Genomic DNA, 26,142 nt, shown 5'->3' on the forward strand with positions numbered 1-26,142 from the left:
GGTCAGCTAACATTACTGCCAAGCAGCTGATATATAGAGAGATATTGTGGTTTTAGCTGACTTGTGTCGCCTCACTGTTTTGAGTGATGCTCGTTCAGGTATATTGAGAGCGAGCAAGCGCAAGCCCGACGCTGACTTTCGTTGATTTCACGGCCACAGGTGTCGCTGTTAAGAAGCATTTCTGGAAGTTACAAATAGTCCCTTTAACGCCCATGTTCACGGGAGGAAGCTGATAATTATTCAAAACAAAAGACGGGCAAAAACATTTTAACATGTATTCAAACACAAAGCCAAGCATCCCCACAGGTTGTGATTACAGTTTATGAAAAAGAGCCAAACACTTTGATAAGATGCAAGTTTAAAAAAAAAAAAAATATTTATAATATGATACAAGGATATTTTGTGCAAGAGGTTGTTGGGGCTGTGAAACCTGTACATTATGAACAAAGCACTTAAAAATCAAGAGCAACCTGAAAGCAGAGCACGGCTACTGGGCCATGATTGTGTCAAACGGCTAACTGTCAAGATACTAGTTGTATTATACAAATGGTTTCCACCAGTATATAAATGGCTGTATAGGAGATTACATATTTATATAAAGTGCAAAAAAGAAACAAACACTTAGAGCAAAGGCCTGAAGTGCTTTGTGACTGAGTGTAAACCCACCACCACATGCTGAAAGCCCTCTCGTCATATGGCTGGGTGGTTGGGCAAAAACCTTAAAACTTGGCGGGGCAGCATCACAAACTGTTGGCAATAGTTCAGCTGCAGAATATATACTGTATTACAAAATGTATGAAAGGGTTACCAATCTGTGCAGTATGTTGAATCTTACAAATATAATCAATTTGAACAGTTGTGAAAAAGTTAGCTAAAATTCCCATTTTTACAATTATAAATACAGTTGTTGTTTTACTGCTCCTTCTACACTGACGCATAGCACCACATGCTGTTCAACCTTGAATATGAAATAACCTGAAATAAATGAGAAGGTTCATTCTTATTTCAGGGGAATAAGACGTCTTTGACATTAAAGATATAAGAAAATATATGCACTGTTAGTGAATAGATTACATATTTTGTTTATAGTTCATAATTCTGGTTCGTCTCTAATAACGTTTCAAGGTTACAAAAAGCAAGTGAATTCAGCATCACAGTTGAGTCTCAAGAATACAGGAGAGCGAAGGAGGCATCAAGCGGTCCATCAGACTCTGTCCAGCACCTCTCCGTGTCAAAACGCCAGCAGCTTCTGAGGATTCTGGGGGATTATCTAGGTCTGCTGGGAACCCTGTTGAAAGACGACATGAGCTGTTGGTCTACAGTAGTGATTGAAACCAAAGACTGGGTAAATATAATTTAACATGCACTATGTGGATGTTATAAAAAAGCTACTAGATGTTATAGTGCAGTGACTTTGGTCCTTACTGAGTTGGTTCTTTTACGTTTCCAGCAGTCTGGATTGATTCGTTTCTGCTCCTCAGCCAGAGCCTTGGCCTCCATGGTGTACATCCTCCTCTCCTCATTCTTCATCTTCTTCCACTTGTCACCCAGGATGACACTAATGGCTCTGGAGTGTAAGGTAAGAGAGAGAAGATTAAGTACTCGCCCTTTTCAGAATATTGCACCCTTTAAAATCAGGGTATATGCCGTAAAAAAACGCTCATAGTATAGTATGTCATAAATAATGTCATAAAATGTCAGTTTAGTATGACAAAAGACAATTCATGAAAGTCATAGTATAGTTTGTCATAAAAAGTCATAGTGTAATATGTGGAAAGGTTTTATGAAAATTGTAAAGTATGTCATAGAAGGTAATAGTATAGTATGTCGAAAAAAATGTTTTTTACTTACTATACTATGACTTTTTTCACATGCTGTACTATGACTTTTTTATGACTCTTTTTACCAACATACTATAGGATGACTTTTTTTCTTCTAAATACAATAAGATAACTTTTTTCGACATACTATACTATGACTTTTTTCAACATGTTATACTATGCCTTTTTTTCGACATACTATTCTGACTTTTTTTCCGACATACTATGCTGTGACTTTTCTTCAATATATTATACTATGACTTTTTTCGAAATACTATACTATATTTTTTTTCAACATATTGAACATATTATACTATAACGTTTTTATGACTTTTTGTTCAACATACTTTGACTTTTTTTGACATACTATACTATGACTTTTTTTCACTTCCTTCGACATACTGTACTATGTCTTTTTCATCACTTTTTTCGATATACATGACTTTCTTATAGCTTTCTTTCGACATACTATACAACGACTTTTACATCACTTTTTTCGACATATTATACTATGTTTTTTTTCTCGACATACTATACTGACTTTTTTCGGCATACTATACTATAACTTTTTCATCACTTTTCATCACTTTTTTTGACATACTATACTATGACTTCTATATCACTTTTTTCGACAAACTTTACTATGACTTTTTCATCACTTTTTTCGACATACTATTTTTTTTCGACATACTATACTGACTTTTTTCGACATAATATATAATGACTTATCACTTTCTTCGACATACTACCTGAATTTTTTTCGACATACTGTACTATGACTTTTTCATCACTTTCTTCGACATACTATACTATGAACTTTCATAATTTTTTTCAACATACTATACTATCACTTTTTCGACACTTTCTTCGACGTACTATACCAAGACTTCTATATCACTTTTTTCGACAAACTTTACTATGACTTTTTCATCACTTTTTTTGACATACTATACTGACATTTTTCGGCATACTATACTATGACTTTTTCATCAGTTATTTTTGACATACTATATATGACTTTTTCTCGACATAATATATAATGACTTTTTCATAATTTTTTCGACACACTATAATATGACATTTTCATCACTTTCACCGACATATTATAATGATTTTTTTTCGACATACTGTACTATGACCTTTTCATCACTTTTTTCAACATACTATACTGACTTTTTCATCACTTTTTTCAACATACTATACTATCACTTTTTCGACACTTTCTTCGACATGTCGAAAAAAAGTCATAGTATTGTATGTCGCAAAAACAGTTATAAAAAGTCATAGTATATGTTAAAAAAGTTATAGTATAGCATGTAGAAAAAAAAATCTTAATGTAGTATGTCAAAAAAAAAGTCATAGTATAGTATGTCGAAAAAAAAAAAAAAAAATGTCATTAAATCACTCTATTTCCTCATTCACAACATCTCTTACTAAAAGGCAGGAAAAGGGTATCCAATATATGTCAAAAGAAATAGTACAGTACGTAAAAAAAAGAAAAAAAGTCAGTGTAGTATGTCAAAAAAAGGTCATAGTATTATATGTCGCAAAAAGAGTTATAAAAAGTCATAGTTTATGTTAAAAAGGTTATACTATATTAAATTGAAAAAAAGTCAGAATAGCATGTCGAAAAAAAAATAGTGTAGTATGTCAAAAAAAGTCATAGTATGTCGCAAAAAGAGTTATAAAAAAGTCATGGTATAGTATGTCAAAAGAAATCATAGTATAGTATGTAAAAAAAAAAAAAAAAAAGAAAGTCATAGTATGTCGAGGAAATAGTAGTCATAGTATGTTGAAAAAGTGAAAAAAAAGTAATTCTATAGTTTGTCGAAAAGTCATGGTATAGTATATCGAAAAAAATCATATTATAGTATGTCGAAGAAATGTCATAAAAGAAGTCATAGTATAGTATGTCGAAAAAATAGTCATAGTATAGTATGTCAAACAAAAGTTTAAAAAAGTCATAGTATAGTATGTCAAAAAAAGTCATAGTATAGTATCTTCTCTGGGCTTTGTTTACGTAGCCGGTCTGGCTACGCGTTCGTATTAGCTTAATAAATTGGTCCAACTCCTGTTTGGAGATAATGCGAGATGTGATAATGAGATGTCATTATTCTAGTTTGTGCCATCATGCTATTTAGTACATTACACAACCAGACTAAGGTGGAAAATTAATGTGACTGTACCTTAAGATGTGACACAGTGATAGATAATTCTGCTCTCCAAAATAGTTTGAAAAAGTGCACTGGATCTCATTGACTTTGCATACCTGTTGTCCTTCCCAGGATACATCTGTGTGTACTCCACTCTGTACTTCTTGGCGAAGAGCATGAAGGCATTCATTGGCCGCTTGCATTTTGTAGGCGTGGCAACAGTGGCTGTCCCTGAGGTGAGGCTCTTGTTTGATTTGCCGGTCGAGGATTGTGGGGAGCTGGAGCGCTCAAGTTTATCACAGTCTGGACTGACAGCACCCCCACTAGACAGAGAGGTCTTGCGCTGACGAGCCATGCTGCTGAGAACATAGACTGCAGAGGAGTCTAGTGGGGTGAAGTCATAACTGCAGGAGAAACAACAAAAAGAGAGACAGATGTTAATATTGTGTTTTTCTAATCTGTCGCATTTCATCTACAATTTAGTTTTTTCTAGTGTGTGTGTACATGTGCCGTTTGTTATAAAAATATCTGAAAATGTCACCTTGTCACTGTAAAATTATGTTGCACTGAAACAGATTTTTCATTTTAATTTCTCGTAAAAAAATGTCTCAAATATACAAATACTGGTGTATGTGATTGTAGATATGCTATGTAATGAATACATGCAGAAACATTTATCAGTGTTAATTATGACAGCTATTTTAGATTTAGTCTTAATCTTAAAACGAAAATGCTTATTAGTTTTAGTCACATTAGTTTTTATCCTTCCTAGTTTTAATTGACGACAACTCAAAAAGTTTTAGTCACTGAAAAGTCATTCAATTTTAGTCAAATTGTTTTCTCTCTTAATTTTGTCAACTATTTTCTTTTTAACCGTTGTCCTGTTTAGTCGTCAGATTATATTGAATATTTCTGTCATTTTAGTCAAACTTATTTCATATAAAATTGTATCTTATTATCTGATTAAAAAACACAGGTTGAATGATTAAGAATGCAGCTTTGCAGTTAGTTTGAGTCCTCCTGACTGCGCTCATTAATGCTGCTCGGCTCAGTCACACCCACCGGTCCGTTATGAGAGCAAATCTCGGCTTAGTCATGGAAAAAACGGTTGTGGACTAACCTATATCGTCATTGTTTTCATTAATGAAATTAACACTGATATTTATAAACCAAATATTTTGTTTTTTAGATCCAAAACATATTTCAAACTTTTTTTTTTTTTTTAAGTGATATGTGATGGAGGAACAATTTCACTTTCACTATAATTTTGTTCTGCAAACCAAAAATCATATTAAAAAATTATTAGATGAATACCTGCCTTAAGCGCAGTGTACAAGTAGGCTGCAACCTAACGATGGGACTAATATATAGATAAAATAATTGTTATGATTAAACTGCTCTGAAACTAAAGAGGACTGTACCTAATATTATGAAGAAGTGTAAAAGATGTCGGGCTGCATCTTTGGAGTGTGTGTGTACATGCTCAACACAAATGTACCCAACTCTGCAGCTCCCCTTAGCTTTACTCACTATAAAGCGCCGCAAAGCTGAAGGGAGCTGCAGATGATACATTGATTCATTGTTATATCAAAATATCAATTATAGACACTTTAAGTCTCTTCATGACGTAAAACAAGATCACATTAATTATAGTACCTTCTGAAAGTGTCAAAGACGACAGAGTCATCACAGTTAATGGCTTCTGGGTGGTTTGGTGGCAGGCACACATTGCCCAAATGCATCTCATAGCAAGGGATCCCATGGTGCACCACAGTAAGGCTCGGATAAAAGGAAGACCACCCTAAACAACACAGATGGTAAATTACATATTACTTTGATCAGAGGAAGCTTCTGTTGGCAAAGACCACTTTCACATATTGCAATAAAATGTTTTGGACAATTTTGCTTTCTTTTCATGCCGACAAAGCTGAAATTATTCTTGTTGTTTTTTTAAGAGAGAACCAGGAATGTCACGAGAACTGATACTTTGGTACCAAGTCGATGCCAAAATTCTGAAACCATGACAGGACTTGTTTTTCTGCAGTATTGCAAGTACCGTAGGTACCGTCGGGGCTCGAGACTATAGGCGTCCTTTTGTCCCAAGGCTGATAGCAAATGTGTTTGGGATGCAGTAAACTCACTATCATCCAGGGCACACACCCTATTTTATCCCTGATAATTCTACATTATGAACAACAAATCTGTGTCAAAATCGGCAGGATGAGAGCTAGTTAACGTTAGCTGTTAGCAGCCAGTAAGCAGCACAGTCCTGCACGGAGCTAACAGCTAATGTTAACGGGAGGTGCCATTGATTTACATTACTGCTCTATTCAGTAAAACTTGGTATTGGGCCAACACTAGGATCAGCAGTGATTCATGGAGAGACCTTCGTCTGGTCAGCTAACATTACTGCCAAGCAGCTGAAATATAGAGTGATATTGTGGTTTTAGCTGACGTGTGTCACCTCACTGTTTTGAGCGATGCTCGTTCATGTCTATTTAGAGCGAGCAAGCACAAGCCCGACGCTGACTTGTGTTGACTTCACGGCCACAGGTGTCGCTGTTAAGCAGCAATTCTGAAAGTTACAAATAGTCCCTTTAACTATCAAATTGGTATTGAGAATCGTGGAATTTGGCATTGACTACTACATTTCCGGCATTGTGACATCCCTGGAGAGAACACAACCTGCAGTCGATATTTGTACTTATTTTTAACAGAAATAAACCAAAAAAATGTCTTGTTTTACCTTTATTTTTGACAAAAAATGGGTGATCCAATCGGCATTCGGCTGTTAAAAGGCTATCATCAGGTGAGCCGGGGTCAAACGTCAGTTTAAGAACAGCCTGGCCAAAAGATACTGTCTCTTCATGGCTCACCAACTTCAGCCCCTCTGAACCGTATCTCTGTAAATGAAGCAAAAAAACAATAAGAGGAGTCTTTACTCCGGCAAGATGTGGATGTACTCACCACCAAAGAAGAATTGGTGTAAAAACAACTTGGTGCCCGATTGCCTGAAAACTTGGTTTCTATGATACTAAATGAGACCACCACTGTGAATCATCAAGGACATTAAACACCGATCAGCAATAACATTAAGACCACTGACACGTGAAGTCAATAACATTGACTATCTCTTTACAATGACACCTGGCAGTGGGTGGGATATAATAGACAGCAAGTGAACATTTTGAACTTTGTGCTGGAAGCAGAAAAAATGGGCAAGCATAAGGATGTGGGCGAACACAAAGTGAGGAGCAGTTTGCTGCGTATTGGGCTGCGTAGCCGCAGACCGGTCAGGGTGCCCATGCGGCCATAATGTTATGGCTGATCGGTGAATGTTTCATTCATGCACTCACTCACTTTCGGTACCTCTACTGTAAGCCTGGCTGCCACCTGCAGGCTATTACATGCCATTGCTATGGCTATTGACACGATGAATCATGCACTCATCTAGTCAGCAATACTAAACATAAGGTGTACACCGCAGTAAAGTATTCCAGAGTATAGCAAATTATTATGAAATATTTTAAGACATACTAAACTCACTATTTGTTGCCTACCTTAAAAGAGGAGGAGGATGGCATCATGGTTTCATCATCTGAGTCATCATCAGAATCTCCGAGTTCATCAGCTTCCTGCCACTCCACATTAGGACCTCGATGGAAGCGCAGGCGAGTTCCTGAATATCAACACACATAAGAACGAACACAGACAGCATGCATCGTTAACTGTCATGGTTACCAGTAGAGAAAAGACTTCCCTTAAGCACAGTCACATTCTTTAGTTATATCATTTATTCTACTAAACCTGAGTTTTTATATAGTCAAATTACCAAGTGCAGGGACTTTCACAGTCATTTCACTAGAGCAGCAGGTGATGGCCAAATCATGTTACCTCACCCAAAATCAAAGTCATTTATTGTGCCATCAATCATTGGAATAGCTGCTCTCTTTACATATGTCAATCCTGTAGCAAATCTGCATTCAAATACCATTTAAGAATGCATTACTTAAGCAGCTGATCAATAGTCCAGTGTTGGTCATATATAATGTATTGTTCTTTTTCCCTGATAATGGACCTTGAGGCTAAATAATTATAGATGATGTAAATGAATGTTGGGAAAATTGGAATGACCGCTTTTTTTAATACAAGGTAGTTCAAAGTGAATATGAGTTGAACATAGTGTAATACATATGTGATGTTGTATAAAGTATGTATATGATAAATATGATGTACTGGATTTTGGACCCCAGGAAGACTAATGGGGATCCTTATTAAATAAATAAATAAAACAACAATGGGACACGATGAATAAGCAGATATGTGCTGATACTATGAAGACAATGCTGGAAAATGGATGCAATACTGCTGTTTGGACACCTGAGGTCAGAATTTCGTTACAACTGTTTGTAACTCAATCTCATCCTGGTTGTAACAGGAGGATCTTTCAGAAAACGGATAACAAAAGATTAGTGTGAGAACATCTACAGCTTCTGTCCAAAAAGTCTTGATTGCATGTCCTGTTATCAATAAAACACTTTGAGGGCAGAGCAATAAAGCAGCTAATCGGTACTCTTTTGACCATATTGATTTGCAGGTCTATTCACAAACATTTCGGGTAAGTTTCACTTGAAGATAAAAAATAAAATTGTGTTTCTCAACTTATATTTGTTTGAAAAAATGTGTTTTACATTTGTGTTTACACATTGCTGATGTACTGTAAACATTAACAGATTTAAACGTGAATGAATGACTATTGTTTTCCAATGGGGAATACATGTTTACACTAGACTTTGGATTGTGCCTTTAAGCTATGGGGCAGAATTGTCAAGACCATTTTTTTCTTTTCAAGAAATTCTTTAAAAAGCTCATGTTTCACTTCAACGTGTGTGTGTGTGAGCGATGTGTAAGTGTCTCTGTGTGCACTGGTGGAAGCATACAGTATGTAAATGAGTGTGTATGTATGTACCTTTAAGGAAGCAATGCCAGGCAGTGGTGGGCCAGGTGTGAGACCAGGCCATGTCTTCGTCATCAGAAAAAGACGAGGACATTGAGAAAACTCCAGACTCCGATTCACTGCTCGCCTGTAAATAATGAAAGAACATCTTACAATGACAGCAGTAAAATAAATAATTTCAGTATACATGTCACACAGTATTTAGTAGGAAATAATCGCTGAGTCTACAGGAATGGAAGATTCTTAGTTTTTCAAAAGGTTGATGTTGTAAATGAAAGGTTACCCTGACACGCCTGCGTTCCCTGAGGTGGCCTCTGGACGGGTTGGGTGCGCTGCTGGCTAATGGGGGTCGGGCGTAAGAATGTAAACTATTGCCGAAGATATGGACTGGAGATGATCTGGAAAAAAATGGCAGCGTCATAAATATGTATATCATGGTCATAGGTGATACTTTATATTTTTTACAGTAAAGTATAAGTGATATTTATAATCTACAGACAGCTGAATGTTCAGCACCGGCAGGGGTATTCAACAAAACAAGATAGCCAGATTTACTGTGAAAATTATTTTTGCGATATTCAATGAATTTCAGAGGATATTTCATATCACATATTCTAAGTTACAACTTGCCAATCCTACTTTGTCGAATACAAAGTGGGGTACTAGTGTGTACTTAGGTTCTTACAGGGGTTGTCAATAGGGATGCACCGTTCCGACTTTTTCAGTACCAATAGCGATACCAAGTACCGATCCGATACAAGTGTTTTAATTAATAAGCTGCATGCCTCACTGTGTGGAAGTGACTGGGATCCTTCTTTTATGTGTAAGGCAACATCCGGCTTGACTTAAACATTGCTTTCCTAGTTTTGTAAAACAAAATGTCATAAATAAATGCATGAATATAAATTTGCTGAATTGTTATTTATTATAAAAATAATAAATCGTACACAAACAACTGCAAAACAATCTTCAAAATTAGCAGGAATTACAATTCAAGTGTAAACCTTTTTAAATGCAGCAATAAATTTATCAAAACTTTTACAGGAATTAAAATTCCAGTATATAATGTATTTAGTATATAAACATAGAATTGAATTTATTGGATCGGCCCCATTGTCACCGATACCCGATCCCGCTATTTGAGTCAGTATCGGCCCGATATCCGATACAGTATCGGTGCATCCCTAGTTGTCAACTTCTCTTTGAGTTTATATTAATGAATTCACTCATCAGATTTAGTTGATTTTCATGCTAGTTCATCTTGATACAAACCTCTTATGTGGGGCGCTCTTCAGCAGGGAGCTCTGAGGACTGGTGGCAATGTTGGCCAGCTCAGTGAGCCAGTTGGTTCTGGGGGAACAGCTGAGCTCCTGGTGAGACACTCCCGCTCCAACCTGAAATAACCCTGGAGACCTCTGGTCCTCCTCCACCTCCTGCAGCTCTGGCATGTCATCTGGAGAGAAGTCAACAGTAATTTCTATAATTACTACGTGGAAAATCTCCGTTTACTTAAATGTGGCTTCTTGCTGGTTTAGGATTTTTACCATAGTCCATGTGGCACCCAGGTGAGGAAGGCAGGTTGTCTTCGTTACACTTGAGTGGATCAAACGACTCGTCCATTGATTCTCACAATGTTCCTCTTGTTTCCTCTATACTCAACAGACTGCAGGCCAGTTTACTCAGCTTCCATCATCATGTTCTGCCACGTCAGCTGGTTTTATGCAAAACAAAAGGGGACAAAATCTGAGCGTTCACAGACAAAGTGAAACTGCTGCACAGTTCTAGTTACAACGTTGCTTCAATTAAACAATAAGCACTCATAATTCATGAAAATGTATTATTTGTAATTGCATACATACGTCTGAATGGTGGTGTGCAGATTTATGATAGTAATATGGTTTCATTAAGACATGAACGAATCCATTAAGTAAAAGAAAAAAGACCTTGCGCTAATATAATACACATAATCCGTAAAATGTTTCTGACCGCAGCAAATAAAACATTAATGAATGAATGAATTAATGACTTTATTTTGAACATACAAAATAATAACAAACAAAACGAGTAATAGTGTCCGAAAAGGAGTAGGTAGAAGTAAAACTTATATTTCCCTATCCCTTTCTCACTTCTCCTCTAATAACTCATATATCATAGAATGATAATATAATATATAAACTATCCCAGATTTATTTACATCCCAAATTAAATATATGAACAGCCAGTGTTTTGATTTGTTTTTTTGGCAATTTATTAAATTAAAGTTGGGCCTATATAATAACAATACATATTTATTTTCAAATTGTACAGCAATGTGTTATATATTCTTCAAAATTCAAAACTATAAGCTATCTCTCTGAAGTTTTTTTTTGCAAAATCATAGTAGTAGGCTAACAGCCACAAACACACTTACCAACAATGATATACAGTTTATGAACATGTGTTTGAGGGATTAAATCTCATGATAAACAGAAATGCATTTTGTAAAAATGTTAAAGTACTGCCAAGTCTACATTCTGTTGTGATCAAAATGTGAAATATATTAGCAAATCAACTTCTTTTACAAATTGTTAATCCTTTCTCATGCTGCCAGTGTTTTGCTTTCTGCCAAAAATGACAAGAAATTGTGACATATTTGCTCACAATTATCCATTACAAAATTAGCTTTGGAATCTGTTTTTAACAAACGATGTTTAGAAATTTAATTTATCTGCCAATAATAACTAAAGTCTAGTGAGGGCAACTTATTAAATTAAAGCTGACACAATAATAACAATAAATATTCATTTTCAAATTGTACAGCAATAATGCTGTACAGCTATCTCTCTTAAGTTTTTTTTCTTTTTTGCAAAAGCATAGTATTAGGCTAACAACCACAAACACACTTACCAAGTGTCATCTCAAGACATGTCATGCATTGCATCAATAAAATAGAAAAAGGTAGGCAGTCTTGAGTGAATCCTTTGTCTGTGATCGACTCCAGCCTCTCTCTCTGTGAGACTGGTCATGTGACTCTCTAGCGTGGAGGCCATCGTGGAGGCCTTGTTTATAAACTTAAAGGTATTTTTAGCGCATGCGCAGCAGAGCTCATTCATTCATAACTGCGTAGCCAAAAAGTGGACAAATAGCACGAAATTCATTTGGAAAAGTGTCGAAAAGAGGCTCGAAAACACGAAGGTAAAACATTGTATTGTAATATGAACATTAAATGATCTTTTGGCGACATGAAAAGTAAAAAAAAAAACACGTTAAAAATATAAAAGCATAAAAATAACCGTTTAAACCAACTAGAAAACTTAACGGTTATTCTCGCGTTCTGACATTCGATCAACGGTCGCTCTGACAAACCGTCGCTTTGACGTCGTAAACGCGGATATACTGATGAAACAACGTTAATAAAAACGTTTTTAGACTATCATCGTGTTTATAAAGAGAGTATGAAGCTGTGGCCTGCTGTTTTGCTCCTCTAAAGCAGCAGCAGCAGCTCAAACCCACAGAGGCTTGTCGGGTCTGAACACTGTAAACAAAAGAATGTCAACAAGTTGAGGCATGACGCAACCTCTACCTCCTCTACCTCCTCTACCGCTCCGTTCACAATGAATGACACCAAAAAAACACCTTTAGGCCTTTAAAACCACTTAATACACGACTCTAATTTGATTTGACTAAATTAAAGACGTGTTTTGTTGCATAAAAGCTGCAGTCGGATGGGTTTGTTATCAAAACAACAAGCGTCACAGCGAAAAAAACACATTTTCGACTAAAACCTAGCTTTCTACATCAAATAAATGCATGACAACCCCGTTAAAACACTGTTTTAGCACTGCAAAGACACGGATCACATTAGGTAGAAGTTAAAAATTCGTTTGAAGCTTTTATTTAATCGAAAAACAGTAGTCAACTTCCCCCACTTACCAAGCCTGTCGCCATCAAGAAACTCTCTGGCGTTCACTCGAGGGGTGGGAATGAATGTTTTCAGAGAAAGACTCCTATTGGTGGATGAGAACGTCAGTAACAAGAATCCGTGTATTCTATTGGTCGAGAAAATATTAAAGGCGGGGCTTAGTTTGTTGTTCAACGTCTGATTGGATGAAAGTACATGCCTATTACTACCCAGTAACAGCTGATTGGCAATAACAGGAACAATACAATGGTTATTATAGATCTGAAATTTTGCAACTACAGCAAGATTATACTCCACAACCAGCACTGCTCCCAGTAGGCTACTTACACACCAAAAAACTGACAATGACCTGATATTGTCAGTAGGAATTTCATTCATTCATTCATTCATTCTCACTGTGCAATATCATTTTAAGATAAGATAAGATAAGATGTACTTTTATTGTTTGTTTTTTTACTCCGTCCAACTGCAGTTACAAACACTAAATTAAAACAGCATCAACAACAATAATAAATGATTCCACACAAGAAAGGGAAACAGTTCCACAGAAACAGATGTTTCAACACATACACAGTCCACGAACATAATGGCACATACTAACACACACACCATGGCAGGTATTGCACCCAGGTAGTGCACTGCACCATCTACCGTCTTGCCCATATTACACAGACAATAGCCCAATATTACACAGATGCAACATATTGCACTGTCCCTATTTAACATATTGCACTGTCCTTATGATAGCTTTATGTTACGAGTTGTTGAGAAGTTTAATAGACATCGGCAAGAATGAATGTTTGTAACGGTTCAATCTGCACCGTGGGACTCTATATCTCCTGCCAGAAGGTAAAAGTTGGTACTCCTGGTGTAAGATGTGAGTTGGGTCTGACTCACTTTTCTGTGCCTGTCTGATGACAGACTGCTCATAAAGCATCTGGAGGGTAGGGTGGTTTTTGACTGATGCATCTTGTTTTTTGCACTATCCCCTTTGCTGCTGTACACTGCAAATTTCCCCACTGCGGGACTAATAAAGGAATATCTTATCTTATCTTATCTTACACTCACATTGCTTTCTAGATTATTTGTCATTTCCCCTTGTACTTAAATCATCGTTTTAACTTTTTACTACAAAATCTAAGTGAATGAATAAATGAATGACTGTATGAATAAGGAATGAATGAATGGCGAATGAATGAATGACTGAATGGTGAACAAAGAGCTTCGAAAGTGTGCTATTCCATTATTGTAACAAATACTTACATGACACGCAAATATAAAAATGTTCTTTATTGACATGAAAAGTGAAACATAGAGTACTTTCAGCCAGTATTATGGGTTTGCCTTCAAAAATTACCAGCACTACCTGCACAAAGGTGGGAAATAAATTCAGAATGTTTAAATGTTAAACCAGCTTTAACAGTTTAAGCTGCAGTAAACCACAGACAGAATACAGAAGACTTCAATTATTCATCTTAAAAAGAGAGACAAGAAGATAGAGAGAAGAAATACTTTAGATTCCTGTTTAGAGGGAACATCCCAATGTGTTTCCAAACAGTATAAGTTGTTGGCAGAGGTAGACAGCAATAATGGGTGTCATAATCATAATGTATGTTTCACTGACACAAAAACAATATGACTTAAATTTTACATTAAAACGCAGGAAAATAAACTGTTTCAAGACACTGCCAATAATGACTACAGTCTAGTGGGGGCAACTTATTAAATTAAAGCTGGGCCTATATAATAACAATAAATATTCATTTTCAAATTGTACAGCAATGTGTTGTATATTCTTACAAAACTATCAGCTATCTCTCTGAAGTTTGTTTTTTTGCAAAAGCATAGGCTAATAGCCACAAACACGCTTACCAACAATGATATACAGTTTATGAACATGTGTTCGAGGGATTAAATCTTATGATAAACAGAAATGCATTTTGTAAAAATGTTAAAGTACTGCCAAGTCTACATTCTGTTGTGATCAAAATGTGAAATATGTTAGCAAATCAACTTCTTTTACAAATTGTTAATCCTTTCTCATGTTGGGGCACTTTTGTACCAGTGCGCCTCGTGCTGCCAGTGTTTTGCTTTGTTTTTTGCCAAAAATGACAAGAAATTGTGACATATTTGCTCACAATTATCCATTAAAAAATTTGCTTTGGCATCTGATTTTAACAAACGGTGTTTAGAAATTTACAAACCATATTATACTGTAGGTGTAACTGTAACACTGGGGAGAAAAGGTGAGCTTTAACAAAAGTGTTTCAATATACAAACAAATAATACGCCTGACACTGACAAGTAAAATGTACGCTTACGGCTTAAGGTGAGAGTCGTGAGAAATCTAATTCAAACAAGCTTTAAGCAACTCTGCTTTGGCTTACTTTACTTTCGTCATAACACTCTGTGGCAAACTTTGCTGAAATGAACCTTGTCTGATGTGGGATTCTGTCTGTCTTATTTATTTGACACACAAAGGTTGTAGTGGATATTCACATTTGTTGTAAGAAAAGCTGTTTAAGTGATAATGGGGAAAAACATCCATACAAGCCTCTTTTTTTTGTCATCCACCGATTCATGGTCCATTAGAGCTGTCTCATGCACTTTGTTGCTCAATCTCAGTGCTACTTCCAAACAGGGTCACCAGCTGCTCCTCATAGTTAGCAATGTTTCTCTTCATGATGTCCATGCACGGGCCCAGCAATCTCTCGAAGGCTTGGACGTCCATGGCTGATGGAAAAAAAAAGAACACAGAGGTCAGACATAGTTTAAAGGGATAGTTCAGGTGTTTTGAAGTGGGGTTGTATGAGGAACTTATCCGTAGCAGGTGTATCACTTACAGTAAATGAGGGTCGGCACGCACCCAGTTTGGAGAAACAGACAGGAGTACCGACACCGGAGCAAAGCAATACAGTGCTGTGGACGGGGACTGCAGAAAAACGTATTTTAGCCATCGAAAATAAACGCTCACGTAAAAAAATTAGCCATATTTAGAATATTTTCCGCCAGCGAATTGAACTGCATGTGAAACGTATCTATACTGTTTTTGTCATAGATAAGCATAGATAAGTTTCACCTTCTGTTCAGTTCCCCGTCGGAAAGGAGAAGGAAAGGGCTGTCTGACGGCAAATTAAAGCGGTGAAAACATTCTAAATATAGCATACACTTAAAGCGATATAGATTTTTTTAGGTGAGCCCCTCTTTTAGGTGGCTAAAACACGATTTTCTGCCATCCCCGTCTACAGCAGTGCATTGCTTTGCTGCGGCGTCAAGACTCCTGTCTGTTTCGCCAAACTGGGCACACGCCGACTGTCATCTCCTGTAAGTAATACACCTATGGATAAGTACCTCATACAACCCTACTTCAAAACACCCAAACTCACTTTAAGGAGAGTTATGGAGAACAATGTAAATTAATAAGTGGTATACTGAGAAGTTTCCTTGCTAGATGCAATATATGAATGAAAAGAAAATTGCACAAAATATACCCAAGCATTTGACGCTTCCCACAGCATAGGCTGATGCAGCTCTGGGCTTGTTTGTGACAAGCGCCAACTCCCCAAAATACTGGCCCCTAGAGCATGTGGCAATATCCGTCTCCTCATCCTCTTGGTCTTTTTTCGTCTGGCAAGAAAGAAATGCACACTATAACACACCAGGACAGACAAATGAAGGGGTTTTTACACTTGGAAATTAAAAGAAGAATGGGCAAACATACCCTGCTTCTTTTCATGGTGATTCTAACTTGGCCAGACTCAACAATGTAGAAGCAATCTGCTAAATCACCCTGTGACACAAAGCACAAATATAAGGGATTTTTATAAATGCTCCATTACAGCAGAAAATGAAATGATCACTCCCAAGAACACATCAAACAAAGAGGTTCATCACCTGAGCAATAATCTGCTGTGAATCGTTGTACACCTTAGTGGTTATTACGTCAACTACCTTCATTCTCTCTGAGAGCTGCGGATGAAAGAATATTTGGTTAACAATAGTTTTTACTGTAAACGCGTGCTTCACTTTCTTCACAATGGAAGACTAATCTTAACCTCTAATGACGTAAGCAGTGGTAGCGTTTCGATGAATGCCTCATACAGCCTCCTTTTCTTGGCATTGTTCTTCACTATAATCCTCCTGAATGTCAGACGATCCTGAAACACAGATTTAAAGAAAAGGAAAACATTCAGTCTAGTATTTTTTTTATATATCAAAAGCCTTTCTCTTTTCTCTTCCTGTAAAATGCTACTTTTCATGATTCGCTCATAATACACATAATGGAGAAAGAATCCAGGATGAGCAGAAAGCCTAGCAGATTTAATGTTGCACCCAGTTTCCCTGCACTCTTTAAAAGTCAGGATGGCTGTGTAGTAATACCCATTTATATTTTCCTCTACAGTTCGAGACTGTTCTGACATCCTTTCACTAAACAATATATCCTATGAAACAACATGTTGCAGTAGGGGTCGCTGTAAACCAGTTTATAAGTAAGCAGAGCATCTCCTGCAAACCATAACACCACTCAGGATAATTCAAGCAGCAGCAAACATGTGCTCATGTCACTCCGCTGCTCTCAATGATACACCCGGTGTATCCGTGTATGTACCCGGATTATTTTCCATTTTACGTAACATTATACTTCTACTCCACTACATCTCAGAGGCAAATAATGTACTTTTTACTCCACTGCATTTTTCTGAAAGCTATAGTTACCAGTTACTTTTCAGATTACATTTTTCCACCCTTCCTCTCCAGTGAAAACCACGTATCTCCAAATTTGATGCAGTGTTCCCTTACGGATTGAGAACACGCTCTTAATTCTTAAGGTAAATAAAATATTCAAACCTGTCTTGCTGGAAAATGCATCATCACAAAGCCATCACACCATGAAAAAGTTGACTTTTTCGAGATACAGTATGTGGTTGTCACATGACAGCGGAGCTACAAACATGTGATAATCTTTTAGAATATGATGCAATGCTGTAGATTAAACCACCCAACAGTTTATAAAGGAGTTGAAATTAGCACAACTATAAACATCTATCAGTAACATGCAAAATACACACGAATGCAGCAGTAATATTAATCCAAATACATAATGTTAATAGTAAAACATTGTAATTTTTCTGAATAATGAGTACTTTTACTTTTGATACTTTAAGTAAATTTAGCTGATAATACTTACATACTTTTACTTAAGTAAGGTTTTGAATGCAGGGCTTTTACTTGTAGTGGAGTATTTTCGCAGTTTGGCATTGATACTTTTACTTAAGTAAAGGATCTGAATACTTCTTCCACCCCTGTATACACCTTTAGACATTTCTTGTATGTTATTTCAGGATAATAATTAGACTCAAATAATGGCCAACAATGTGTAAAGTGACAACATGCAGTGTTAGATGGTTACATGTACTGTAGGAAACAGTTGACTACGGCGCCCTCTAGCTGGGAAAGAAAACAAATGAACAAACACGGCTCTAACCTTGTTGTTAAGTGGTCAGTAGAGTCAGTTCTAGGTCCTTGGACTTTGCGTACTGGAGCTTTAATATCCTTCCAGGCTGCCACAAAGTTAACTGTATACAACTTAAATCCCAGACTAATTAAATTTCCTACTATAAACTACTGTTTGCTCAGAGGCCCTTCAGCAGCACTGTCCCTCCTCAACCTCAAGGGATTGTGGGTTGAACAGGACCGGCTGCTCGTTCACAGACTCAAACACACACTACAAGCACCCGGGTCAACAGGGGATACAGCTGCAACCTGCCCGGTTCGCACGCAGATGACATAACAAAGCTGTTACCCACAGTTTAAGGACACGACCCTCACTGAGTCATTAATAAACAAGCTGCTACACAGATCGAGTAGCGACTGAATATTCACAACAGCTGTTCTGGAAACAATTTAGTTGGATATTGTTTAAACCTGCAGTAGGTAGAATGTTTTTTTGGCATCATTGGGCAAAAAAAACATAATAACCTTTCAGCATATTGTAATTCAAGTGTTCTGAAAGAAAACTAGACTCCTGCACCTCCTCATGGCTCTGTTTTCAGGCTCTAGAAAACCTGGCCCGTGACGGTAGAATTTGGCCAATCACAGGTCATTTCAGAGAGAGAGAGAGCGTTCCTATTGGCTGTTCATTCAACGGAGGCGGCTGTCAATCACTCGCGAACTCCGATCAAACGGTCAAACTAGGCAGCGCTGATCAAATATGAATTAATATTCTGTTATTGTAATGTCTATTTCTCTCCTCAAATGTTTTCAGAAACATCTTGTAGTGTACTGTTTAGCTTTAAAATGAGAGAGTTTGCACCAGGTGGTGGGCGGTGCTTGGTATTTCCTCAACTGATCTCAACATGGCTGCCGGGTCACAAACTTTCTCATTTTACAGCAAAACAGTACACTACAAGATGTTTCTGAAAACATTTGAGGAGAGAAATAGGCATTACAGTAGCAGAAGAGAATATTGATTCATATTTGATCAGCGCTGCCTAGTTTGACCGTTTGATGGCAGACTCCAGCTCAACTCTGATTGATTGTTTTCCTCCGGTCTGTGAAATCTTGCAGATGCCATTAGGAGCACCGGAGGACACAGAGGCACATGATTTTTTTCAGATTACCTGTTTTATGCACTACTGTCAGGATATAGTGATCGTTTAATAAAAATAACTGTTTTTAATCATATTTGCTCCATTTTCTACCCACTGCCGCTTTAACCAAAATCATGAAGTTTTATTTAAAATAGCAATACGGGGAATACAATTGTTTTCACCTTGACTTGCGTCTTCTCCATGATGGTGTTGCCGCCCCAGTTTTCCCAATTTTGATAATTTATAACATCTTGAGTACTCAACTACTTAAGTTCATCTGAGGTGCATACTTGCTAAAAAAAAAGTTTAGCCTTGTTTGTCTGAGCTGATCTGATAGCTGAGCTCTCTGAATGGGTTTAATAAGCCTGTATTACATTCATAAATATATATATTTTTTTTATATTCAGTTTGCACCTTCATTAGCTTTAATCTATGCATTAATGAAAGTGTAAATTCATATCCAGGGGCATGATTAGTGCTCTCTCACTTTCTGTTGCATTCACAGTATGATATCTCAGTCAGACAACATGATCTCACCTATGGTGCCAGCGCTACCACAGACAACCTGGATATTTACTGTAAATCATGACAACTGACAGCACAGCGTGTTATAAAAACCCGAGCATGGAGCCAACTGCTCCTGCATGAGGATTTAATGGTTTACTCACTAGGCACCAAAGGGCTCCAGGCGTGGTGGCGGTTATCGTGGCCGCCCTGGGGGTGTTGTACATCAGCGCCAGCTCTCCAAAGCTGCCGCGGTTGTCATAGCAGCCTACCAGCTTGTCTGTGCCATCAACCTTCACGAAAATGTTAAACGTCCCACTGAATGAAAATACAAAGAAAAATATAGACAATCAGAGAGAATACATACACATGGCAGCCGTATTGATGCATCCTGAAATCTTAAATCAGCAGGAAGCATTGATTTTACGGATTATTTCACGAATAAATATTTTTTTTAAAGTTATATATAACAATCAATGATCTGATTCAAAAATAATGATCACCTTTCAATGACATAAAAGTTGTCCCCATCATCATCCTGATCAATGATTTGCTCCCCTTCGATGCAGAACTTCTCAAACATGGCATCCAGCACCTGAGACATCTCTTCCTGTGATGGTGTGAAATATCAACCAAATATATGAATTTCACATGTTGAAACAAATCAAGCGGAATCCACTCAGCGTGCTATTTTAGCTACTTGAAAATCTGTACAAATCATGCATAGCGCACTGAGCTGTGGCAAAAAAGCTGCTGGCCTCAGGCCATGTTCTCCTTTGTGTAATTTAAGAGATGGCAGAGCACAAACCAGAGTGCTTATGGAATAATCCACTCACCGGATCCAAATTCTTGAACAGAAGAATGTCCCAACATGCTTCCTGTAGTCTCTGTCTCTGCTCATCGGTTTTGGGGTAGGCGACCTGCAAATTGAAGCACAGGTTTTGTGAAATGACCCTATGATGGTCTACAAACTAAAGAACATACAGAAAACTTTATAATGTTGACTGTTTGATTGAGATTCGGAGCAACAATTCATACTGTAAGACAGGATCTTTGTGGTAAAAAACACATTTTACCCGTGGCTCTTTATCCTCGTCATCGTCATCAGGATTGAACGCTTCAGCACAAACTGCATGACAGAGATCAACTAATTAATGAACTGGACACTCAACTAACCAGACAGCAAATTCATCCAAGAATTACAATTTCTGCCCAAAGACAGAATCTCTGGAAACAACGACATTTTAACTCAGACACTAAAGAATAAAGCTTCATATTCAAGTGACCCAGCAGTCCATCGCAGTCTAATAACAAAAGCCAAACCCCAGCGAGGACTCAGCTGTTTCATGCAATAAATCTTTCAATAAACACAGTTTTTCTCGTCTTAAGTGTGGGGCTTTGAGGGGGATGCTGTGATGGTGGTGACACTCATACTGCAAGAAGCTTCTTACACAACACAAATTGAAAAATGCTTTATATTTCAATTCACAACTGTGGGAAATCTTACTCTGATTCTGCAAAAACATAATGCTTAAACTAGGACTGCCCCTCTTAGTTAATTAGTTGAGTTATTAGTGGTTTTGGTCCTGGTCGACTAAAAAAAATTGTTCTGCTTTTTTTCATGACTTATTTCCAAGACACTTATGAGCACATCTTTGGCAAACACAACATTTAAAGTGGTGTTTTTGTGTGGTTCTTTGTGGAGAAACGTAGTTTTACAGATCTGTAGATTAAATCAACAATCGATCAGTCAACAAAATAGTGTGAGCCCTAGCTTAAACCTCTGAAACCTTGTTGAGAAAATATCTATACCCCTGTAACAGTACTTTTATTTTTATTTGATATACACTTTCTTTGGTTTAATGTTTAGTCCACTATGTAGAGGATGTGAATTTCCCATATGAAGTAACAAAAGATAAGAAATATGCTTCAGGTGTTACTGAATACTTTCCCTTTCTCATTGTTTCCATTCAGACTGTCAAAACTGCTCTCAACAGACCAAAAAACTGACCATTCATTCACTCATTCATGTGCAATATCAATGTATCTGTGCAATATCAAGATTCAATATTCATTGCAGTATCAACATTTCATATTTCATATGTGCAATAATGTGAACCCAACCATTCATTCAGTCTGTCTACTATTATATTTTCTATATTCTGTATCTTGTTTTTAACTATTTACTTATTTATTATATTTTTATTGTTTACTTACTATTATATCTTGTTTTGTTTTTTTGTAATGTCTTCTTCGCTGCTGTAATTCTGCAAATTCCCCCGCAGTGGGACTAATAAAGGACTATCTTATCTTACCTTAAACATGCAGATATTTCAGTCCTGATACAGTTATTCAAGTGAAGCCACAATGTTATTATCACAAGCAACAGATTATTATGAGTAGTACTTTTCCTCATCTCCCCACCCATGTCACTCACTGACATTATTAACCAGGCTTATGAGATAAAGTGGATTCACAAACTCTAATAAATCAACACTATAATATAATAGTGTTGATAGCTTAAGACGGTGAGAAAAGACAGATGGAAAAAAACTCAAAATCGTTTGTACTAGAGCAAATCTGACGAAGCCTCATGTGTCGTGTGTGAAAGAAGTTTTGTATGTTTCCAGCACAGAGTTCCCTCCTGACAGAACACTTAAAACAGTGAATAGCAACTCACCTGATGCTCTTCTGATGAATCTGTTTATCACCGGGGCTGCAGAAGCATAAAACAAAACATATATATATATTAACATGTTTTATTATAAAGTAAATACATCTCACAGTGAACTGAATCATTTCTGGAAAGGGTTAGGTTAATGCACACATCAGTAGTACACATGTAGTGGAGTATACACCCAGCACTGTGCTGCTCATTAAGGATCCATATTCAGTCGGGTACAACCTGAATAAGGACAGCTGCTTTGAAGTGCGTCTGAATCAAATTTGAATGAGAAAGAAAAATTCAAATGTGCAAACACAACATCTCCAACACAATAGTGTAGGGTATGAAATATACATTAGATAGGAGGTTTCATCCATTAACAGCCTATACCAGTCCGAGGAGGCTCGCTGGAATATCATTAAGACACTTGGAGGTGTGATGGGGCACAATGGTGACCCCCTCAAATACTACAATATAGTTTAATGACTGAACAGTGTCCTTATGTAACCATTGCAGCCTTGCAGACCCCACCACTCATTGGGATGCTGTGTCAGAGCTCTGGGTTGCTATGCTGCTGCTATACTTGTGGCTACATTGTGGCTAAATATGATCACAATTTAGCACGCACAGATGAATCTAGGGCAGTAAAAACACATATTTTGCATTGCTTGCATCATAGCAAAGGTTATCTGCTTTGTCATATAAGATAAGATAAAGGTAAGATGAACCTTTATTAATCCTCGGAGGGAAATTCAGGTGTCAAAGCAGCAACATCAGCGAACAGAGTGAAACACAGGAGAGGTAAAAGGTATACAAAAATTATAAAAAAAACAATAACAGAGATATAAAAAAATACAGACTGAATGGGTGAACATAGTGTGTGCAGTCCGTCAATAAATAAATGTAATATGTACATATGTGCACACTGTAAACAATTGCTGTCAATTTACAGCAGGATTTCAACAGTATTAACCTGTTATTGCTAAAAACAGTGCTTTACTGTTAAGAAAACCTGTTAAATTACGCTCATAGGCCATTTTTTAACTGAACTATAATGCATTCTTAAAAAACATCACTTTACTGCTGATCAACTGTCTAAAGTATCATCAGTAACAGTTTCATGCAGTATTGTTTTAATTCTGGGACCTGATCTGCACATGTGAGGCTTGTATATTGTACATGATTGTAAAATCAGTGAATTAGCTTTATTGTTCTTCACTCACATGTTGTTCTGGTTTGCATTCTGTGCTTGTAGCCAGCTAGAGACAGATAAAAGTGTCAACAAGTCTATTATAGCCTTTTTCCTAACAAGTGCCTTTAATTGTATTTAGTGTGACTATTCCTATGTCTGTAACCTGCTAAGTCTATTCATCTAGGCAAAGAATAATGTTTATTAAAATGTATGTAAAAAATACAACCTAAATAGTGCATTAAAACAAATCAGTAAGATAATGTAAAAGAAAGGTGAAAAACAGCTATATAATGTATCTTTAAACAGTAAATTAACTGTAAAATACTGTGAAATGAATAAAAAAACAACCAGTTCAAACTGTATTTTTCATTAACAGTACAAAGCTGTACATTTCAGCGACAGTATAATAATGTTAATTTTACAGTAACATAAAGGCAACCCAGTTCTTTACTGTTATTTTACTGGGAAATTCTCAACAGTACAGTTTATAATATGTTTAATGCATAATGAAGGTATATAGGCCCATCATCAGGCCTGCACCTGAAAATATTCAAATAACCTATATAGGAGGTGCAAAGTCTATCTAGAAAACAGTTTTTTCTGCAGATGCTGAGTGTCTGCACAGATGAAGAGCAAGACACGTTCATCATTAAGCACCATTCAGCATCCGTGACCATATATGGCAAATGATGGATGCAAGGTGGTGGATGCTGCTGGAGCATCCCTGTCTCCATCCCACTGATGTGCACACACATATACATGCTCATTGTTCTAAATGCATTAAAATAGTCCCAGATCCTCCTGATACACAGCCCACACACACACACAGTGAAATCTATTTGCCCTACCTAAGAATTCCTCGTCATCGTCGTCGTCCTCCTCTCCGTTTTCCGAGTCGATCTGCATGGCTTCGTCAATGAAATTGACCGCTTTTCCAGGTCTTGGGGCCGAATTTTGGTCATTGCCAAATGAGGCCTCTTTGGTCTCGCTTTCCTTCAGCTGGGTGAAGTACTGCAACGCAAACTCGAGCAAATCCCTGGGCTGATTCCTCAACACTTCCACGGTAAAGCTCTGCAACAGCTCCGTCAGTCCTTCGGGAATTTCTATACTCATTCCTATGATCAAGTCTATGAATGTGGACAAAACCTGGTTTGCTGCAAAATACAAAACACAGATGAAGAAAAAAAGCCTTAGATGATGCAGACGTGGTGTGTATGTATAGTCGAGCCACCCAAGTCAGTCAACAAGCCATCCAACAGCGAATCCTCTTCTCTTTTTCTTGAATGAAAATGGCTCTGTGGATTTCTCGTCCAAGCATCTTCTTCTTCTGCTGCTTCTGGCTACAGGAAACCCACGCATGTGACCCAGGAAACCATGGCAACCACCTATCCAGGGATTGCGTATGAGCAGCAGCAGCAGCAGAGGCTGCAGCAGCAGCAGCAGCAGCAGAGGCTGCAGAAGCTGCAGTCAGTCGCAAAATACAAATGATGGGGAGGAGAGAAAACCCGAGGGTTTATCAGAAAAGAGATCGATTCTCACTGAGAGGAGAGGAGAGGAGATGTCCATGCATATTGTCTGTTGCCCCATAATTTATTGTTTTAATGGTAAAAAAAAAAAACACGTTGTTTTTTTTCAAAATTGGCCTAAATGTCTCACTCACATTATTATTATTAGGTATCTAAAACGAATATAATATTAATATAACAAATCCTCCCTTCATGAGGATTATAATGTTCAGTTTTTGTTTATTCATATTTATCCCACCTTCCTTGAGGTCTTTGAGGTAAACAACATTGTAAAACCACCTGCAGTACCTTCTCACACAAAAAGTACCTCAATCATATATCTTATACTGTATATACTGTATATGTTCTTAATATGCCTTGTACACAGTATTTCCTTTTATAATTGTAATATAACTTATTATTTTTAATGGAGCTTCCCAGCAAAAAGCATTTCACACGATTGTATTTGTATAACCGGCGTGACAATAAACATCTTAAATCTTGAATCTTGAATCTTGAATCTTGAATCTTAAGTATGTCCCATGCACGCTCGCATATGCGCGCTCGCGTGTGGCTACACTGTTCAGACAAGACTCCAACATAAACTACACAGAGCACCAAAACCGCAAAGTTATATCTAGTGAAGCCCGTGTTGCAAAACAGTGTTGGCCGTGGTCGGAGGACGCGGGGGAGACCGTAGCTTTGGTCTCCAGGGCCGGAGTCTCTGGTGTACTCTGCTCCTCTGCCTGCTTGCCTTCACTCAGCTCGCTCCACCTCACCTGCATGCGCGCACACTACACACTGCAGAAGACTTCGTAGCTCTGAGAATATCTAGTGAATGTACAGTGGACGTTT

General features: G+C 37.3%; 2 protein-coding genes across 3 annotated transcripts; both read right to left on the reverse strand.

Moving 5' to 3' along the window:
- Nucleotides 1–261: 261 nt before the first annotated feature.
- hbp1 (HMG-box transcription factor 1) lies at nucleotides 262–12,920 on the reverse strand. Of its 2 annotated transcripts, none has more exons than XM_074632603.1 (11): nucleotides 12,843–12,920; nucleotides 10,475–10,641; nucleotides 10,203–10,383; nucleotides 9,214–9,328; nucleotides 8,943–9,057; nucleotides 7,534–7,652; nucleotides 6,720–6,876; nucleotides 5,630–5,774; nucleotides 4,090–4,377; nucleotides 1,426–1,567; nucleotides 262–1,288 (listed from the first exon to the last, which is right to left on the reverse strand). In XM_074632603.1, the coding sequence occupies exons 2-11, from the start codon at nucleotides 10,548–10,550 to the stop codon at nucleotides 1,271–1,273; spliced, it is 1,356 nt and encodes a 451-aa protein (XP_074488704.1). In that variant the 5' UTR covers nucleotides 10,551–10,641; nucleotides 12,843–12,920; the 3' UTR covers nucleotides 262–1,270. The 2 variants fall into 2 exon arrangements, with proteins under 2 accessions (XP_074488704.1, XP_074488705.1); XM_074632604.1 differs by lacking the exon at nucleotides 12,843–12,920 and adding an exon at nucleotides 11,817–12,315.
- A 2,228-nt stretch (nucleotides 12,921–15,148) lies between these two features.
- On the reverse strand, nucleotides 15,149–25,190 carry prkar2b (protein kinase cAMP-dependent type II regulatory subunit beta). The gene is made up of 11 exons (XM_074632607.1): nucleotides 24,631–25,190; nucleotides 22,606–22,641; nucleotides 21,002–21,054; nucleotides 20,762–20,845; nucleotides 20,429–20,535; nucleotides 20,090–20,243; nucleotides 16,887–16,988; nucleotides 16,726–16,800; nucleotides 16,553–16,621; nucleotides 16,323–16,458; nucleotides 15,149–15,564 (listed from the first exon to the last, which is right to left on the reverse strand). The coding sequence occupies exons 1-11, from the start codon at nucleotides 24,893–24,895 to the stop codon at nucleotides 15,431–15,433; spliced, it is 1,215 nt and encodes a 404-aa protein (XP_074488708.1). The 5' UTR covers nucleotides 24,896–25,190; the 3' UTR covers nucleotides 15,149–15,430.
- Nucleotides 25,191–26,142: the final 952 nt, after the last annotated feature.

This window comes from Sebastes fasciatus, chromosome 4, assembly GCF_043250625.1.
Source record: "Sebastes fasciatus isolate fSebFas1 chromosome 4, fSebFas1.pri, whole genome shotgun sequence".
In the NCBI taxonomy this organism is placed as follows: Eukaryota; Metazoa; Chordata; class Actinopteri; order Perciformes; family Sebastidae; genus Sebastes; species Sebastes fasciatus.

What these genes read in the sequence shown, in the direction of transcription:
- hbp1 (XM_074632603.1), bottom strand. Translation starts at nt 10,550, where the DNA reads ATGGACGAGTCGTTTGATCCACTCAAGTGTAACGAAGACAACCTGCCT. An exon ending in CTGGCATTGCTTCCTTAAAG is followed by an intron (nt 7,653 to 8,942) that starts GTACATACATAC and finishes GTTGATATTCAG; the next exon opens with GAACTCGCCTGCGCTTCCAT. An exon ending in TATCCTGGGAAGGACAACAG is followed by an intron (nt 1,568 to 4,089) that starts GTATGCAAAGTC and finishes CTTACACTCCAG; the next exon opens with AGCCATTAGTGTCATCCTGG.
- prkar2b (XM_074632607.1), bottom strand. Translation starts at nt 24,895, where the DNA reads ATGAGTATAGAAATTCCCGAAGGACTGACGGAGCTGTTGCAGAGCTTT. An exon ending in ATTCATCAGAAGAGCATCAG is followed by an intron (nt 21,055 to 22,605) that starts GTGAGTTGCTAT and finishes TCTGTCATGCAG; the next exon opens with TTTGTGCTGAAGCGTTCAAT. An exon ending in GGGAAGCGTCAAATGCTTGG is followed by an intron (nt 15,565 to 16,322) that starts GTATATTTTGTG and finishes TTTTTCCATCAG; the next exon opens with CCATGGACGTCCAAGCCTTC.